This window comes from Schistocerca nitens, chromosome 5 (genome assembly GCF_023898315.1).
Source record: "Schistocerca nitens isolate TAMUIC-IGC-003100 chromosome 5, iqSchNite1.1, whole genome shotgun sequence".
NCBI classification, from domain to species: Eukaryota; Metazoa; Arthropoda; class Insecta; order Orthoptera; family Acrididae; genus Schistocerca; species Schistocerca nitens.
The window spans coordinates 488,035,374-488,055,210 of NC_064618.1; the positions used below are offsets into that span (position 1 = coordinate 488,035,374).

At 44.7% G+C, this 19,837-nt stretch overlaps 1 protein-coding gene across 1 annotated transcript in view; it reads left to right on the top strand.

Moving 5' to 3' along the window:
- Positions 1 to 19,837, top strand: part of LOC126260547 (protein nervous wreck) — a 778,787-nt gene that overhangs the window by 688,815 nt on the left and 70,135 nt on the right. Inside the window, exon 16 of the mRNA XM_049957881.1 lies at positions 13,530 to 13,845. Within this exon, the coding sequence (XP_049813838.1) occupies positions 13,530 to 13,845 (316 nt within the window). The remainder of the gene's footprint in view (positions 1 to 13,529; positions 13,846 to 19,837) is intronic.

The window sequence follows — 19,837 nt, forward strand, 5'->3', positions numbered from 1 at the left end:
TCACGGTGTTCTTATTTCAATTTCCAGGAGTGTAGTTCAGTTCATTGACCTGCAAAGGAAAAAAACAAACCTCTGTTTGAAATATGTAAAAGAGATCTTTTCATGAAGTAAGAAAAATGCGCGAGCGCGCGCGGTGTGTGTGTGTGTGTGTGTGTGTGTGTGTGTGTGTGTGTGCTTTGTTGCACCCCATACTGTTTGGAATGATTCCAATTCCTAGAGATGTCATCTTTTCTGCGCTGAGGTTCCACACATTTGTACTCTCCTCTAGCGCACAGAATATCTCTTCTTTTCGACTGATTAATTTGGATCCATGTATTAAATATACATGAACACATGTACAGTAGAGCTTGGCTATGTCCTTCTAAGTTTATTGCAAGCGGTTTACCATGAACGTAGTCTCAGCGCTCCTGGACTAGTCTTGTCCACGCACAAATGGTAATTTATTGTGATTAAATTGTAGGGGAAGAGATGGGGAAATGGAGCCATGTTTACTTTGTTATAGGTACTGAACTGTTCGTTTCGGCAACTTGATAAAGAGTATGTAAATAAAGACCTAAACTGTATTCTTTTGAACCAAGTCTTCGTCTCGTTCCCCAATTTTTATCCCGCACACCTCCATCCATTACCAAAGCGACGACTGTTTGATGCCTTGGGATGTGTTGTATCTATCGATACCTTCTTTTAATCAAGATGTGCCACAAATCTTTTCCTCAGTTCGAGTCAGCACCTCCTCATAACTCATTAATTACTCTATCTACCCATCTAATTTTCATAACTCTCCTGGAGCACCACTACATTTCAAAAGCTTCTATTCACCTTCTTCTACACTGTTTTTCGTCCGTGTTTCACTTCCATTTAAGGTTACGCGCCGAACAAAAACTTTCAGGAAATACTTCCTAACACGTAAGTTTACTTTAAGGCATCCCTAATTTGACACGTTAATACGAATACATGCCAAATTCACTGCAGAATTTCTATGTGTATGGTTGGTTGTTGTGCTTTGTTGCACCCCATACTGTTTGGAATGATTCCAATTCCTAGAGATGTCATCTTTTCTGCGCTGAGGTTCCACACATTAGCGCACAGAATGTTATCTCTTCTTTTCGACTTATTAATTTGGATCCATGTATTAAATATACATGAACACATGTACAGTAGAGCTTGGCTATGTCCTTCTAAGTTTATTGCAAGCGGTCTACCATGAACGTAGTCTCAGCGCTCCTGGACTAGTCTTGTCCACGGACAAATGGTAATTATTGTGATTAAATTGTAGGGAAAGAGATGGGGAAATGGAGCCATGTTTACTTTGTTATAGGTACTGAACTGTTCGTTTTGGCAACTTGATAAAGAGTATGTAAGGAATCGACAGGCATAACACTGGGGACCCCATTTCGGCAAATTTATGTGATAATGACATCCCTGTTTACTTTCTGATCTGTATTAAACTGTTCGTTTCGGGAACTTGATAGAGACTCTGCAAGGAATCGACACTAGGGATCCCATTTCGGCAAATTTGTGTGACACTGACATCCATCATGACTGAAAAACAGAGACGAAACAGCCACCGGGACAAAAAAATTGTATAGTTCCTCGTGCACAGCCCGACAAACCAAAACTCTGTAACATTCGCTAAAATCTCACTGTTTCCAGTTGCATTCGGAGATGCGGAAAGTTCACAGACAATCGTTTCTAGAAATTCAGTAATGTGTAAAGTCATACTCATCATCATCAATTTTTGGGTTAGACTGTTCTTCTACGTAGTCTTCTTATTCTTCTTCTTCCATTGACCCTGTAGTCACAGGTTTTCCTTGGTAACTGAATTTTATTGATACATAGCAGATGGTCATGCCATTCCTTTCTCTATAGTTAGGTCTTTTCTACGATTGTTAGAACATGGAGGTCCTCTCTTATCTTGCTCCTCTTCTTGTGATCTTCTAATTTGAATCCTAGCAAAGGATCTAGAAGTCTCATCTCTGTTGCTACATTTACCGTAATTGTTTCTTCGTTAAAGTCCATACATCCGATGCATAAAGTAGTAATGGTACGGTCATAGTATTATAAAATTTAAGTACTGTCTCTTTCATGGTACCTAACAAGTGTGAGTACCTTTCTAATTTCTTTTCAAGATCATTGTCATAAGCATAAGAGATATTACAGACAATGTAGTTGAAAATTTGGACTTTTTGCAATATGTTACTCTCTGTTATGATTTTAGTTCTAAGATGTTGTTCTCCACAAAAGGCAATAGGTTTTGTTTTCTTTGTGGGCTGTGGTCTGTTTTTCATTCGAGACAATTTCGAAACGGTTGCTGTTGTCGCTGCCATGATGAAAATAGGTTATAATGCTTTACCATTACAGGCAAGGATCGTGCAGGTCATTGACCTTTGTTTCCTTATCCGCGAATACTTCCTGGCCATCTGAAAAAAGGAGTGAGCTAAAATCTGTACATCTCATTGTGTAGGAATCTTCCATATTCTTTTGCCGTTTATTGGCATTGTCATTTATATATACATTGCCGGAAAAAACAAGTTCACAATTTTGGAGGTTTCCAGTTCTCTCAAGATTTGTAGTCGCAACAGTGCATATGGAGTACATGAAATAATTACATTTACAGATCAATAGCAGAAGTGGTTCTGAGGTACCAGGCATCGATCCATGCCGCAACACCCATATTTGTACGTTGTGTAGTCTCCATGGGCGGCAATGCAGGTAGTGACTCTGGCATCCAGTTGATCGTACAGATGGCGAATACTACCCTGGGATGCCTTGTGCCACGCCTTCTCGACCTGTTCACGTAGTACTGTAAGCATACGTAGATGCTGTGGCATGCGTGGAAGACAGGCTAGAGGGGTGCGTACCTCTAGTACCGCTGCTAATAACCGATTCGCAACAGTTCGCGCTGACACATCTGGGCTCATAAATCTCATCTGTGTTGTGGCAGATGTACTGTCGTTGTTGCCTTTACATTACGAGGATCCTGGCGGGCATCTGTGTTGCGCGGACGTCCAGAACCTTGTCTACTGGTGTGACAATATTCACGTAACCATTGATACAAGCTCGTTGCACAACTGACGCAACACGTCCAACTGGTGTGGCAGTTCTGCGAAAGGAGCATCCATCCCTACTGGAAGGCCACAATTTGACCCCTTTCAAACTCGTTCAGTTGGTTGTAGCAAGCAATAGTGCATCTCCGTGGCATGGTTGTCGGCTTGGTTCACATGTTTGCACCACACTGAACCTTCTGGCCGTGAGCATTCCCGTTAAAGAGTAGACACAGATGGCGCTCTGGCGGCTGTGTCACTAGGCTATCTGTTGGCGGTCGACGATGAAACCATCTCTTCCCTACAATTTAATCACACGACTAGCCCACGAGTGCTGAGACTACATTCATGGTAGACCGCTTGTAGTTAACTCGGAAGGATATAGCCAAGTTGTATTGTAGATGTGTTCATGTATATTTCATACATGGATCCAATTTAATCAGTCGAAAAGAAGAGATAACAGTCTGTGCGCTAGAAGAGAGTAAAAATGTGTGAAGAGTCAACGTAGAAGAGATGACGTCTCTAGGAATAGGAGTATGGGATGCAACACAGCACAACAACCAATCATACAGACACAAATTCTGCAGTGAATTTGGCATGTCTTCATATTAACGCGTCAAATTATGGATGTCTTAAAATAAATTTACATGTTAGGGAGTATTTCCTGAAAGTTTTTGTTCGGTGTGTAACCTTAAATGGAAGTGAAACGCGGACGAAAAACAGTATAGAAGAAGGAGAATGGAAGCGTTTGAAATGTAGTGGTGCTGCAGTACATTTACTATCCACCAGGTGGCATATGCCGTCATCGGATCAAAATCGGCGTCGTCTTTCCATGTGTATAGGAAGAGGTACAACTGTGGAATAGGGGTAGTAATATGGAATAATATGGTTTCTCGCCTTGCAAGTGCTGCACTTTCGTGAGCTGCTCGAAACCTACGTTCAACAACTGAAGGCTGCTTTGGGATGTACTCATTTTACAGTTGGGAACCACTGCGAGTGAGTGAAGCTGTTTTAACGAATTCGCTACGAGGAATAATTGTTGCATGTTGGTCGATTCCAGTTTCATTCTTGTCATAATACATAAATTATTAATATATTTTGTGAACAGACTTTTAAGTTATACAATCAGTCGTAAAATGCATGTTTGTTGTCTATTTACATTTAATTTTCGATTTTTATTTGCTTTTATCAATTTCAAGAAGGCTATTTCACTAATATGGACTACTAGTATTCCATATTTGAACCCTAATATTCCATATTTGTACCGTACTTTCGTAACCTGTTTTACTTGAAGTGTTTTTGAAATGACTTCACGAGCTGTAAATCAGTGGAGCGAGTCTGCTACTGCAAATAGCAATTAAAAACATAAGTGGAAAAAAATGGACCACTGCAAAAATCTGGATGTTATAAACCTCGCATGCGGAACCATGTCAACATCTTGTGTATGCCTTCTCGTGCCTCCCACATGATGCAACCGCTGGATAGAACTTATATGAGTTCTTTGGAAGCCAGTACACGTATGGATGAGGGAAAATGCACGTCCATTGAAAAACATGGATATCGCCGAAATGAATGGGAAGGCCTACCTCAAGTGCCACACAGGGGAGAGTCAATTAGTTTAGTGTGACAGGAATACACCCGTTAAACCCTCATATTTTCACGGATGCAGACCATTGCCTGCGTTGAAGAAATAATTTAGGATTTAGTTGATCCAGTCAATATATCATCTGTAGGAGCTGTGCCTTCTAAAAGTGTAAAGGCTAATGTTGAAGTCGAGGGAGGAACATCTGCAGACACATCTGAAATTACACATTGGCAAATCTCATCCGTTGCACAAATAACGAAGAGGCCAGGCACCAGGGTACTAAAAACAGGTCCTTCAGCAGTCCTAACATTGCCTCCATACAAGAGAGCTCTTGAAGTACCGTCGACAGCAAAAAATAAACCGGAGACAAAGAAGCAGAGGCCGCCAAAGCCTAGGAATCGAGAATCATCCGGTTCTGGGGATGATGCTCTTAGTGTCGGAGCCTCAGCAGCGTTCTGGACAGCGCTGGACCCACTCAGGTAAATTTCGCAGGACGAGGCTGGGGAAGAAAGGGTTATTTGTCTTATGCGCGGAATGTGGGCGCACACTGGATGTGTGCCGGCCGAAGTGGCCGAGCGGTTCTAGGCGCTACAGTCTGTAACCGCGCTACCACTACGGTCGCAGGTTCGAATCCTGCCTCGGGCATGGATGTGTGTGATGTCCTTAGGTTAGTTAGGTTTAAGTAGTTCTAAGTTCTAGGGGACTGATGACTTCAGAAGTTAAGTCCCATAGTGCTCAGAGCCATTTGAACCATTCGAACACTGGATATGCAGGTTACGGTAAAGGACGATACCTGTGTGATTTCTGCAACGAAATTACTTAGAGCAGTGGTTCTCAAACTTTTTGAGCTTCGGGCGCATTTAAAAGGCCGAAAATAATTGTGGGCGCACTATATACACATTTCTGAGGAATATTTTACGACAGTCCATACAGCATATAAAAATAGTGATAAAATGACAAGACATTTTACTTTGAATTTCGCGTCCAGACTACAGAAAATACAACTTATATTTAAAAAAAGCCATACATTATCAAAATATGAAGAAACAATTTTTGGATAAAAATGTGAGACATTTGTAGCGGGACTTTGAATTTCGCCGCGCTACACTCGTTCCCTCAGATAAAAAATATCCCGTCGCAGCGGTATGAGCGCTCGACTGCAGAGAAACTACTAAAATTGTAACTCTTTTTTTGTTTTCTATTCGTTTCTTAATTGTCTCTTGATAGCGGGAGCTTATGGCAGACGTGATCTGGAAGACGTAAAAACAAAATACTTATTAGCTAGTCTTTATCTGATTTTAATGTGTAGACATATTGTGAAAGTTGTTAAGAAATTCGGAGGATGGAAGTAGCAAAGTAAATTAAATTGCATACAGTATCAAGATGATTTTAATTGGTATAAATTAGTGATTCCTGGACGATTTCAAGATTTCGGAGCAGACTTTTCACGCAGAATTGAAGGAGATTTTTGAAGACCTGGACGCCGCACGAAAGAAGACAAGTTAACCTGGCAAAGGATGATTTATCTACGCCATTTCCCCCTGTCAGTTACATTCTGTTATTCTCTGTTTCTTTTCAGTAAGTTTTGTAGTGGAAATTGGTTTAACCTTTGCTCAAAAACGCCACAAGGACCACCCCAACTATAGCTTTTCTGTAATACGAAGTCCGATTTGCTTTTCATTCTTTCCTTTTTTCACGGTCATTAACGATTTTAAAAAACCCATTTTCACTTACGATTTCTTCCCACATTATCAACCTTTTTCTTTTTCTTTTCTTCTCACTTTTTTTTTATTAACCACTACACATTCATGAAGCACGATTGTCAGCCAAATGCGACGGCCGAGCGCCGTGTTGCCTCCTACCCTGACAGGACGAGAGGCAAGAGACTACGAAGTGAAACGTATTGAAATGAAATAATGCAATAAAACTAACCATTAATTCAAATTATAGAGCAAACTAATAATGCAATACAAATAAAACGTACCTTACATCTAATCTTTCTAGTGTTTATGAGAAACATGAGCCTGATGTGTCCTTGCGATTTCTTCAATGTTTGGAGATATATCTGAAAGACAAACTCTCATTTCCTCGGTAATACATTGAAGAGTTCCTCTCTTTTGAAATTCAATTGTGGTAAGAACGGAAAATCGTAATTCACATAAATATGTCGTCGAAAATTGAAGTAAAATGTTCATTGCCTTTTTAGATATCGACACACATTCTTCTTTTATAGAAATCCAGAAGGCTTCAAGAGACAATTCCTTATGCCTAAACTTCAGTCCACGATCAGAAGATATAGCTGACAGTTCTTCTTCTTCTGTTAACGTTAAGCCGAAATCACCTGAAGTTTCCATGAATGGGTTTGGAATCCAATCGTACTGTTCAGTATTGAGCGATGGAAAATACGAACTCAGTTTCTCTTCTAAACTTATTAAATGACCTACTACTATTGGAAGTATTTAATTTATGTACGTGCTCCTTACCAACGGGAACATTTCCCAGCTTTTCTTTTCCATATTTGTAGTTTTCTGTGAAACGTTTTAATTTTGTCTTTGGGTGTGAGGATATTTTCTTCTTTCCCTTCCATGCTAGTGTTCTCAATATTGAACTTTTGAAATATATCGGCGAAATACTGCAATCTGGCAATCCAAAATTCACTCCAAAGGAAGTTGCAAAAATGTTAATGTTTCATTTCTTCGAAAAACACGAGAAGTTCTTGTCGTAGCTCATGCACACGGGCAAGTATTTTCTCCCTCGACAACCACCTGACTTCTGCGTGAAAGTATTCACCCGTGTTCTGACTCCATATCGAAAGAAAGTTTTTCGAATAAACGGGTTTTGACAGGTCTTGCTTTAATAAAATTTACCGTCCGACCAACTTTCTCTAAGACTTCTCTCATTTTTTCTCCTAGTGTTTTTGCTATTAAAACCTTCCTATCAAGAAAGCAGTGAGTTACGATAACACCTTCATTTTTTTTTACAAAAGAAATAAGGCCCTTAACACAGCTTACCATTGAAGGTGTGCCATCTGTACAAATGTCTACATAAGACTTCCATGTTAACTGCACTTATTAAGATAATTCATTTAAAATGATGAAAACGTCCTCAGCTTTAGTAGATACACTTAACTCTTTGCAAAAAAGAAACTGATTTACTATTTGATCCTGAATAATGAAACGGACCAATCTTAAGAGTTGCAATTTGTTGGTGATGTCTGTTGATTCATCAACTTGCAATGCATAGTTTGAGTGCTTGAGTTTACTACTGCATGCATTTTTCTCAGTATCAGTAGACATTTCTATAATACGCCTGTGAACTGTATCATTCGACAAAGGCACATTGCTTATTTTCATAGTTGCTTCATTTCCTAACATCGTCATGACCATTTTTTTGCAACACAAAATAAGTGATTTCCCTATAGTATCATCTTTCATACTCTTTGGTATTAGTTCAGAGACTTTGTAGGAAGTGATCAGAGCTTTATCAGAAACAGACATTACACTTTTAAAAGAATTTGCTGCCCTTGTGTGCTGTTCAGACAATCTTTTGAAATAGCTTACAGGTTTATCTTGCAAATGTGAATGCATTGTTTTAAAATATTTGCTCAGTTTATTAGGAAGCAGAGAGTCATTTGCCATTTTATATCCACATACTAAGCGTAGTGGGAAAGGATAATCTTCACTTCCAGTCCAAGTGAAACCATAGCTTAAGTAGCTTTCATTCTACTTATGAGTAGGCCGCTGTTCTGCTTTTTTACTTGCAGTTAGCGTTTGTTCACTTCCAGAATAGGATTCTTCGACGGTATGCTTGTTTTCCAGAAATCTATCCATTTTATTCGATTTTATTCTGCATACAAGATTCAGTTCTCGCGCTTTACCGACATATCAGCTGAAAGCACTGCGATAAAGTCAAGCGCACAACAATGGAATCACGTTTTCTTTCTGGGCTTAGATTTTTGTGCCTCCATGAGTTAACAGTGCTGCCAACGATAATTTTCAAGTTCCGTTAACCTTGCTGGAAGCTTCTGCCATGAACCCGCTGGATCATTAATCTACAGCGGAAATGACGCTCAGAAGTAGCAAGGCTTCATGAACAATGACGATCATGTTCACATGTGCTACTCATCTAAAGCAAAGAACATGAAATGAAATTGTTTTAGTCACGGGCAGCTCGAGGTCAAACAATAAGCATCTCTCATAAATAATTTCCTGTCCCAGTTTCTCTTTTCAATAATATTTTATTGTCAACAGAAAGATATGCATTTTCAATAAAATATTATTAAAAAGTGACTGGCTGCGGATGTTATCTATAATTTTTTGATACACTGTCACGATACCTAAATAGGTATAATAATGTGCAATTCAGTTGCTAGGTGCTGTTGCAGCACCACTCAGAGTTAGGTGGAATAGGTTCGCAATAATTGGGAACGATAACAAACCTTCCGAATTCTATGGACAATTTATGATCACATGCATAGCGCACAAGGCTCAATTTAAACATGGCTACCATCATAAAAGAAAAACGTCCATAGGCAAATCAACTTCGAAACAAAACCACGACCTGATCAGATAATATCCGTAAGAGTTTCCGTCGAAAATATCCGTCAGTAGTCAAATATTTTTTCGCCGTTTTCTCCTGATTCCGAACGTTTTGATCTGACCAGAAACCCACGCTTGATAACAGTTTTGATTAACTCAATGTTTATTTACTAACTTTAAGAGCGACGCAAGGAAAAAGGGTTCGCTAAAAGCGCACTATTTCTGTCAAAAATTGTGAAATTAAGGTAAGGCTGTTGTAATGCACTTCTAGTGCAAGGAGTTGAAGAAAACAGCATTTGAGGCATCTATTAATTATGAATGACCATGAAGCATTATGTTGTAAGAAACCTGCAGTCCATAGTTGCAGTCTTGGACTGCAAGTTTTTTACAACATATGAAATAAGTTACTGTGTTGTCCAAGCCAAAGTTAACCATGGATGAAGTGCTACATTTGTAAATACGGTCACATTCATTATTAAATGAATTAATCACTCCCACCATTGCATATTGTTATGACTGTAGCAATGTGACAATTATCTGACCATTCTTTTTCTCCAGACCGCAGCATTCTGCCATCCGAATAAGTACTTTGCTCGACCCTTTGGGAGTTACACTTTCCCTAAAATTCCTTACACTTGTTGGTGGTGTAAGGAATGCCCTCGATGGGCCACCAACGGCTGTATCATCACTCATTTTTATGAAATGCCTTTGCCCAGTTCCCAAACAGCCGCTACTGTTAGATAGCTAAGATTAGTAGCAATGGAAGAGAGCAGACAGTCGGCATGAAACGTTCCAAATACTGTCGACACTACAAGAAGAAAAGGCCACCTTATATCCGACAGTTTATGACTGTTTGTGCGATAAAAGACAAATTGGTGTGACTACATGTGTGATTCGTTTCGTTTCAAACTACTGGTTGAGCCAACGCGTATCTTGGTACTATAAACATCATACAGACTCTGCATGGACCTTATTAAAAGTTGAGGAATCCACACTCTCCTGAAGTTTTCCACAACTTAGAGCTCACCACTCGGTCGAAAGTTTTTCCACAATCCACAAAAGCTACACTATGTGATCAAAAGTATCCGGACACACCCAAAAACATAAGTTTTTCATATTACGTACATTGCGCTGCCGCCTACTGCCAGGTACTCCGTATCAGCGACCTCAGTAGTCATTAGGCATCGTAAGAGACCAGAATGGGGCGCTCCGCGGGACTCAAGGACTTCGAACGTGGTTAGACGATTGGGTGTCACGTCTGTATGCGAGATTTCCACACTCCTAAACATTCCTAGATCCAGTGTTTCCCATGTGATAGTGAAGTGGAAACGTGGAGGGACACGTACAGCACAGAAGCGTACAGACCGACCTCGTCTCGATTGCGAAGACCGCCGACAGTTGAAGAGGGTCGTAATGTACGAGGCCTGTTCAGAAAGTAAGCTCCGATTGATTGCCAAATTGAAACCACAGTGAACATCAGAAATGTTTTACTTGTAACAATTAGCTACACCTTTCAGCTACTTCTCTACGTAGTCGCCGTTCTGACTTAGACTTTTGTCATAGCGTTGTACCAACTTTTCAATAGCCTCATCATAGAAGGCAGCCGCCAGTGCTTTCCGTCAATTCTCCACGCTGGCCTACACCTCGTTGTCTGTGTCAAAATGTTGTCGTCAAAGACAGCGGTTCATGTGACCAGAGATGAAACTCATGGGGAGACAATTGCGGACTGTATTGTGGGTAATCTAACATTTCCATTTGCAAACGATGCAGGAGCATCTTCATTGCCCCTGCAGAATGCGGCTGAGAATTGTCTTGAAGACGAAACAGCACGACAGTTATGTAATGTTAGCTGCATAGCTTCAGGCAAAATTTCTCACCAGGCCCTCGTACTTGGCGGCAGACACTATTTTCTAGACATCTTTACGCACTCACTGCGAGCTCAGAAATGAGAAGAGCGACGTGATGCTAACTGGGGTTATACTAGAGACACTACCCAACACATCTGTGTAAAGCTTTATCGGATTTTCATAGTCGTTTCCATTTCGCGACCGATCGGAGCTTACTTTCTGAACGCCCCTCGTATAATAGGCAGACATCTATCCAGACAATAACACAGGAATTCCAAAGTGTATCAGGATCACTGCAGGTACTATGACAGTTAGGCGGGAGGTGATAAATTTGGATTTCATGGTCGAGCGGCTGCTCATAAGCCACACATCAAGCTGGTAAATGCCAAACGACGCCTCACTTGGTGTAAGGAGTGGACGACTGAACGGTGAAGAAACGTTGTGTGGAGTGACGAATCACGGTACGCAATGTGCGGATCCGATGGCAGGGTGTGGGTATGACGAATGCACGGTGAACGTCATCTGCCAGATTGTGTAGCGCTAACAGTAAAATTCGGAGGCGGTGGTGTTATGGTGTGGTCGTGCTTTATTATGGAAGGGGCTTGCACCACTTGTTGTTTTGAGTAGCAGTATCACAGCACAGGCGTACATTGATGTTTTAAATACCTTCTTGCTTCCCACTGTTGAAGAGCAATTCGGGCATTGCGATTGCATCTTTCAACACGATCGAGTACCTGTTCATAACACACGGCCTGTGGGGGAGTGGTTACACGACAATAACATCCCTGTAATGGACTGGGCAGCTTAGAATCCTGATCTGAATGCTATACAACATCTTTGGGATGTTTTGGAACGCCGATTTCGTGCCAGGCCTCACCGACCGACATCGATACCTCTCCTCAGCGCAGCACTCCGTGAAGAATGGGCTGGCATTCCCCAAGAAACCTTCCATCGCCTAATTGAACGTATGCTTGCGAGAGTGGAAGCTGTCATCAAGGCTAATAGTGGGCCAACATCATACTGAATTCCAGCATTACCGAAGGTGGGGGTGGGGGGGGGGGGGCGGGGGCACGAACTTGTAAGTCATTTTCAGCCATGTGTCCGGACATTTTTGATCACATAGTGTATTTTTTCGGCAGTGTATGATAGTCTGCGCGATAAAGGACGACCTTGTGTGATTCGTTTCGCTGCAGTACTACTGGATGAGTCAACGCGTATCTTGGTGCTGTAGTCAGTATACAAACTCTGCATTGACCTTATTAAATGTTGAGGAATGCCATACTATCCTGAAATTTCCCACATCACTCGGTCGGAGGCTATACAGGGTGTTACAAAAAGGTACGGCCAAACTTTCAGGAAACATTGGCTTTGAGCACTATGGGACTTAACATCGATGGTCATCAGTCCCCTAGAACTTAGAACTACTTAAACCTAACTAACCTAAGGACATCACACAACACCCAGCCATCACGAGGCAGAGAAAATCCCTGACCCCGCCGGGAATCGAACCCGGGAACTCGGGCGCGGGAAGCGAGAACGCTACCACACGACCACGAGCTGCGGGCCCAGGAAACATTCCTCACACACAAATAAAGAAAAGATGTTATGTGGACATGTATCCTGAAACGCTTAATGTCCATGTTAGAACTCATTTTAGTTTCGTCAGTATGTACTGTACTTCCTCGATTCACCGCCATGATTTCATACGGCATACTCTACCTGTGCTGCTAGAACATGTGCCTTTATAAGTACGACACAACTTGTGGTTCATGCACGATGGAGCTCCTGCACATTTCGTCGAAGTGTTCGTACGCTTCTCAACAACAGATTCGGTGACCGATGGATTGGTAGAGGCGGACCTATTCAATTGTCTCCACGCTCTCCTGACCTCAACCCTCTTGACTTTCATTTATGGGGGCATTTGAAAGCTCTTGTCTACGCAACCCCGGTACCAAATGTAGAGACTCTTCGTGCTCGTATTGTGGACGGCTGTGATACAATACGCCATTCTCCAGGGCTGCATCAGCGTATCAGGGATTCCATGCGACGGAGGGTGGATGCATGTATCCTCGCTAACGGAGGACATTTTGAACATTTCCTGTAACAAAGTGTTTGAAGTCACGCTGGTACGTTTTGTTGCTGTGTGTTTCCATTCCATGATTAATGTGATTTGAAGAGAAGTAATAAAATGAGCTCTAACATGGAAAGTAAGCGTTTCGGACACATGTCCACATAACATATTTTCTTTCTTTGTGTTTGAGGAATGTTCCCTGAAAGTTTGGCCGTACCTTTTTATAACACCCTGTATGGTTACGGTGGGGGACTATATTCTGTCAGTACCTAAGATTCCAGGAGGGAGCAACCCTCTTGTTGGAGCCTATGCGTACGTGCCTCTACCGGTAATGTAGCGACAATACTTTTCTGACATGTAAATAGCTTTCATTTTGTGCCGCAGCTTTGGAAGGTGGCACAGTAGTTGGCTGACTCTGAACGCTGCGTCGGGCGTTATCGTGCGCAGGCGCAGAATGCAGACGAGCTGAGCATCGTGGAGAACGAGCAGCTGGAGGTGGTGGGCGAGGGCGACGGCGACGGGTGGCTGCGCGCGCGCAACTACCGCGGCGAGGAGGGCTTCGTGCCGCAGAACTACCTGGACGTCGAGCAGACGGCCAGCGCCGCGGGCGCCGCCTTCGAGCTGGCGCAGCAGATCTCCTTCAGCTCCGTGGACTACACGCTCGACGACGACACCGCCGTCGTGCCCGAGGACGAGCTGCAGCACCAGCAGCAGCTGCAGCAGCAGCAACAGCAGCAGCAACAGCAACAGCAACAGCAGCCTGGTGCGTCACCGACACCCCACGTTATCAATACTGCACTATATTGTGGAAAAGGGATCACAAATCTTGCGATAATTACACGCTAAGGTATTGGTAACGAGATATGAGATCGGATGGGGGAGCGCTTCACAGTCACATCATTATGATATTGATACACTACTGGCCATTAAAATTGCTACACCACGAAGATGACGTGCTACAGACGCTAAATTCAGCCGACAGGAAAAAGATGCTGTGATATGCAAATGATTAGCTTTTCGGAACATTCACACAAGGTTGGCGCCGGTGGCGACACCTACAACGTGCTGACATGAGGAAAATGTCCATCCGATTTCTCATACACAAACAGCAGTTGACGGGCGTTGCCTGGTGTAAGGGGGAGAAATGCGTACCATCACGTTTCCGACTTTTATAAAGGTCGTATTGTAGCCCATCGCGATTGCAGTTTATCGTATCGCGACATTGCTGCTCGCGTTGGTCAAGATACAATGACTGTTAGCAGAATATGGAATCGGTCGGTTCAGGAGGGTAATACGGAACGCCGTGCTGGATCCCAACGGCCTCGTATCAGTAGCAGTTAGATGACAGGCATCTTATCCGCATGGCTGTAACGGATCGTGCAGCCACGTCTCGATCCCTGAGTTAACAGATGGGGACGTTTGCAAGAAAACAACCATTTGCACAAACTGTTCGACGACGTTTGCAGCAGCATGAACTAACAGCTCGGAGACCATGGCTGCGGTTACTCTTGACGCTGCATCACAGACAGGAGCGCCTGCCATGGTGTACTCGACGACGAACCTGGGTGCACGAATGGCAAGACGTCATTTTTTCGGATGAATCCAGATTCTGTTTACAGCATCATGATGGTCGCATCCGTGTTTGGCGATATCGCTGTGAACGCACATTGGAAGCGTGTATTCGTCATCGCCATACTGGCGTATCACTCGGCGTGATGGTATGGGATGCCATTGGTTACACGTCTCGGTCACCTCTTGTTCGCATTGACGGCACTTTGAACCGTGGACGTTACATTTCAGATGTGTTACGACCCGTGGGTCTACCCTTCATTTGATCCCTGCGAAACATTTCAGCAGGATAATGCACGACCGCATGTTGCAGGTCCTGTACGGGTCTTTCTGGATAGAGTAAATGTTCGACTGCTGCCCTGGCCAGCACATTCTCCAGATCGCTCACCAACTGAAAACGTCTGGTCAATGGTGGCCGAGCAACTGGCTCGTCACAGTACGCCAGTCACTACTCTTGATGAACTGTGGTATCGTGATGAAGCTGCATGGGCAGCTGTACCTGTATACGGCATCCAAGCTCTGTTTGACTCAACGCCGAGGCGTATCAAGGCCGTTATTACGGCCAGAGGTGGTTGTTCTGGATACTGATTTCTCAGGATCTGTGCACCCAAATTGCGTGAAAATGTAATCACATGTCAGTTCTAGTATAACATATCTGTCCAACGAATACCCGTTTATCATCTCCATTTCTTTTTGGTGTGGCAATTTTAATGGCCAGTAGTGTACATTGATGATGGTGGTGGTGATGGTGTACCCTGCACATGAGTCACGTCCATAATCGCTAAATTCTACTTCTGCCAGTTCTACAAGCTCCCATATGCATATGATGCATTTACCTTGAGCTCATCAATTAACTGATATCTTGAAACTTCCTGGCAGCTTAATGCTGTCTGCCAGCATACGGTTTTAATCTGCCGGAAATTTTGAAAGCAACGCACACTTCGCTCCACAGTAAATATTCATTCAGCAATCTAGTATCTTTTTCTTCCTCTAGTCCTCCTCTTTGTCCTTCCTTTTAGAGCATCCTTAACTACACTCCTGGAAATTGAAATAAGAACACCGTGAATTCATTGTCCCAGGAAGGGGAAACTTTATTGACACATTCCTGGGGTCAGATACATCACATGATCACACTGACAGAACCACAGGCACATAGACACAGGCAACAGAGCATGCACAATGTCGGCACTAGTACAGTGTATATCCACCTTTCGCAGCAATGCAGGCTGCTATTCTCCCATGGAGACGATCGTAGAGATGCTGGATGTAGTCCTGTGGAACGGCTTGCCATGCCATTTCCACCTGGCGCCTCAGTTGGACCAGCGTTCGTGCTGGACGTGCAGACCGCGTGAGACGACGCTTCATCCAGTCCCAAACATGCTCAATGGGGGACAGATCCGGAGATCTTGCTGGCCAGGGTAGTTGACTTACACCTTCTAGAGCACGTTGGGTGGCACGGGATACATGCGGACGTGCATTGTCCTGTTGGAACAGCAAGTTCCCTTGCCGGTCTAGGAATGGTAGAACGTTGGGTTCGATGACGGTTTGGATGTACCGTGCACTATTCAGTGTCCCCTCGACGATCACCAGTAGTGTACGGCCAGTGTAGGAGATCGCTCCCCACACCATGATGCCGGGTGTTGGCCCTGTGTGCCTCGGTCGTATGCAGTCCTGATTGTGGCGCTCACCTGCACGGCGCCAAACACGCATACGACCATCATTGGCACCAAGGCAGAAGCGACTCTCATCGCTGAAGACGACACGTCTCCATTCGTCCCTCCATTCACGCCTGTCGCGACACCACTGGAGGCGGGCTGCACGATGTTGGGGCGTGAGCGGAAGACGGCCTAACGGTGTGCGGGACCGTAGCCCAGCTTCATGGAGACGGTTGCGAATGGTCCTCGCCGATACCCCAGGAGCAACAGTGTCCCTAATTTGCTAGGAAGTGGCGGTGCGGTCCCCTACGGCACTGCGTAGGATCCTACGGTCTTGGCGTGCATCCGTGCGTCACTGCGGTCCGGTCCCAGGCCGACGGGCACGTGCACCTTCCGCCGACCACTGGCGACAACATCGATGTACTGTGGAGACCTCACGCCGCACGTGTTGAGCAATTCGGCGGTACGTCCACCCGGCCTCCCGCATGCCCACTATACGCCCTCGCTCAAAGTCCGTCAACTGCACATACGGTTCACGTCCACGCTGTCGCGGCATGCTACCAGTGTTAAAGACTGCGATGGAGCTCCGTATGCCACGGCAAACTGGCTGACACTGACGGCGGCGGTGCACAAATGCTGCGCAGCTAGCGCCATTCGACGGCCAACACCGCGGTTCCTGGTGTGTCCGCTGTGCCGTGCGTGTGATCATTGCTTGTACAGCCCTCTCGCAGTGTCCGGAGCAAGTATGGTGGGTCTGACACACCGGTGTCAATGTGTTCTTTTTTCCATTTCCAGGAGTGTATATAACCTGCTCTCACCCAGTCTCCTAGCCATTTTCCTTTTCCTCCTCTTAATTGATTCCAGTATTTGTCTTTCTGTGTTCACCTTTTGTAATACGACACCATCCCTGACTTCACATTTCGCACCTTTCGTTCTTCTTTAGTTTCACATCTCGAAAGGCTATAATCAGTTCTGTTCTCTTCCTTTCAGCGTCCATGTTTCAGCACCACACAGGGCCACATACATATAAAACACTTCACTAATCGTTCCTTATTACTTACGAAGGTAATCCCAAAAGTAAGGTCTCCTATTTTTTATAAGTACATAGATCTGTTTATTTCTGCAATGGTTTACATCAGTTTACAGCTTAAACATTTAGCTATTTTTCGACATAATCACCATTTCTGACGATGCATTTTTGTTGATGGTGTGGCAGTTTTTGTATGCCCATGTCATACCAGCTCGCCGCCATGCTGTTCACAAAGTTATGAACCTCTTCTTTCACCTCGTCGTCGGAGCTGGATCGCTTTCCGGCCAAATGTTCTTTTAACCTAGGGAATAGGTGACAGTCACTGGGCGCCAAGTCAGCACTATAGAGTGGGTGGGTGATTATGTTCCATTGAAACTGTTGCAGGAGAGAAACGGTTTGCCGAGCGATGTGTGGGCGAGCGTTGTCATGGAGAATGTGTACGCCCTTGCTCAACTTTCCTCTTCTCTGGTTCTGAATTGCCCGTTTGAGTTTTTTCATAGTCTCACAGTACCTGTCAACGTTAATTGTGGTCCCAGCGATTCAGCTCCGAAGAGGTTCATAACTTTCTGAACAGCATGGCGGCGAGCTGGTATGACATGGGTATACAAAAACTGCCACAGCATCCACAAAAATGCATCGACAGAAATGGTGATTATGTCAAAAAATAGCTGAATGTTCAAGCTGTAAACTGATGTAAGCCATTGTAGAAACAAACGGACCTATGTACTTATAAAAAATAGGAGACCTTACTTTTGGGATTACCCTCGTATTTAAAGAAACGTATAAATAGAAATTATAATAAAGCAACATAGAAAAGGAGGAAAACTAATTGCATTCATTTTTAAAACTAAAAATCAATATGTTGTGTACACTGATCTCTGGGAAGTACGGCGTTTGTCATGAAGGAAGCTGTTAGGGCACCACATGCTCGTGGAGTACCGGGCTGGTGAGAACATACACTCCTGGAAATTGAAATAAGAACACCGTGAATTCATTGTCCCAGGAAGGGGAAACTTTATTGACACATTCCTGGGGTCAGATACATCACATGATCACACTGACAGAACCACAGGCACATATACACAGGCAACAGAGCATGCACAATGTCGGCACTAGTACAGTGTATATCCACCTTTCGCAGCAATGCAGGCTGCTATTCTCCCATGGAGACGAGCGTAGAGATGCTGGATGTAGTCCTGTGGAACGGCTTGCCATGCCATTTCCACCTGGCGCCACAGTTGGACCAGCGTTCGTGCTGGACGTGCAGACCGCGTGAGACGACGCTTCATCCAGTCCCAAACATGCTCAATGGGGGACAGATCCGGAGATCTTGCTGGCCAGGGTAGTTGACTTACACCTTCTAGAGCACGTTGTGTGGCACGGGATACATGCGAACGTGCATTGTCCTGTTGGAACAGCAAGTTCCCTTTCCGGTCTAGGAATGGTAGAACGATGGGTTCGATGACGGTTTGGATGTACCGTGCACTATTCAGTGTCCCCTCGACGATCACCAGTGGTGTACGGCCAGTGTAGGAGATCGCTCCCCACACCATGATGCCGGGTGTTGGCCCTGTGTGCCTCGGTCGTATGCAGTCCTGATTGTGGCGCTCACCTGCACGGCGCCAAACACGCATACGACCATCATTGGCACCAAGGCAGAAGCGACTCTCATCGCTGAAGACGACACGTCTCCATTCGTCCCTCCATTCACGCCTGTCGCGACACCACTGGAGGCGGGCTGCACGATGTTGGGGCGTGAGCGGAAGACGGCCTAACGGTGTGCGGGACCGTAGCCCAGCTTCATGGAGACGGTTGCGAATGGTCCTCGCCGATACCCCAGGAGCAACAGTGTCCCTAATTTGCTGGGAAGTGGCGGTGCGGTCCCCTACGGCACTGCGTAGGATCCTACGGTCTTGGCGTGCATCCGTGCGTCGTTGCGGTCCGGTCCCAGGTCGACGGGCACGTGCACCTTCCGCCGACCACTGGCGACAACATCGATGTACTTTGGAGACCTCACGCCCCACGTGTTGAGCAATTCGGCGGTACGTCCACCCGGCCTCCCGCATGCCCACTATACGCCCTCGCTCAAAGTCCGTCAACTGCACATACGGTTCACGTCCACGCTGTCGCGGCATGCTACCAGTGTTAAAGACTGCGATGGAGCTCCGTATGCCACGGCAAACTGGCTGACACTGACGGCGGCGGTGCACGAATGCTGCGCAGCTAGCGCCATTCGACGGCCAACACCGCGGTTCCTGGTGTATCCGCTGTGCCGTGCGTGTGATCATTGCTTGTACAGCCCTCTCGCAGTGTCCGGAGCAAGTATGGTGGGTCTGACACACCGGTGTCAATGTGTTCTTTTTTCCATTTCCAGGAGTGTAAATATCCTTAGCTGCATACAGGCGTTGAAAATACCTGCCGCGACCGGGACTCGAAACCCGTAAGAGTGCATCCAAACAGAAGAAGATGGTCAAATGGCCTCTGCGCCTTGTATCTGTTCT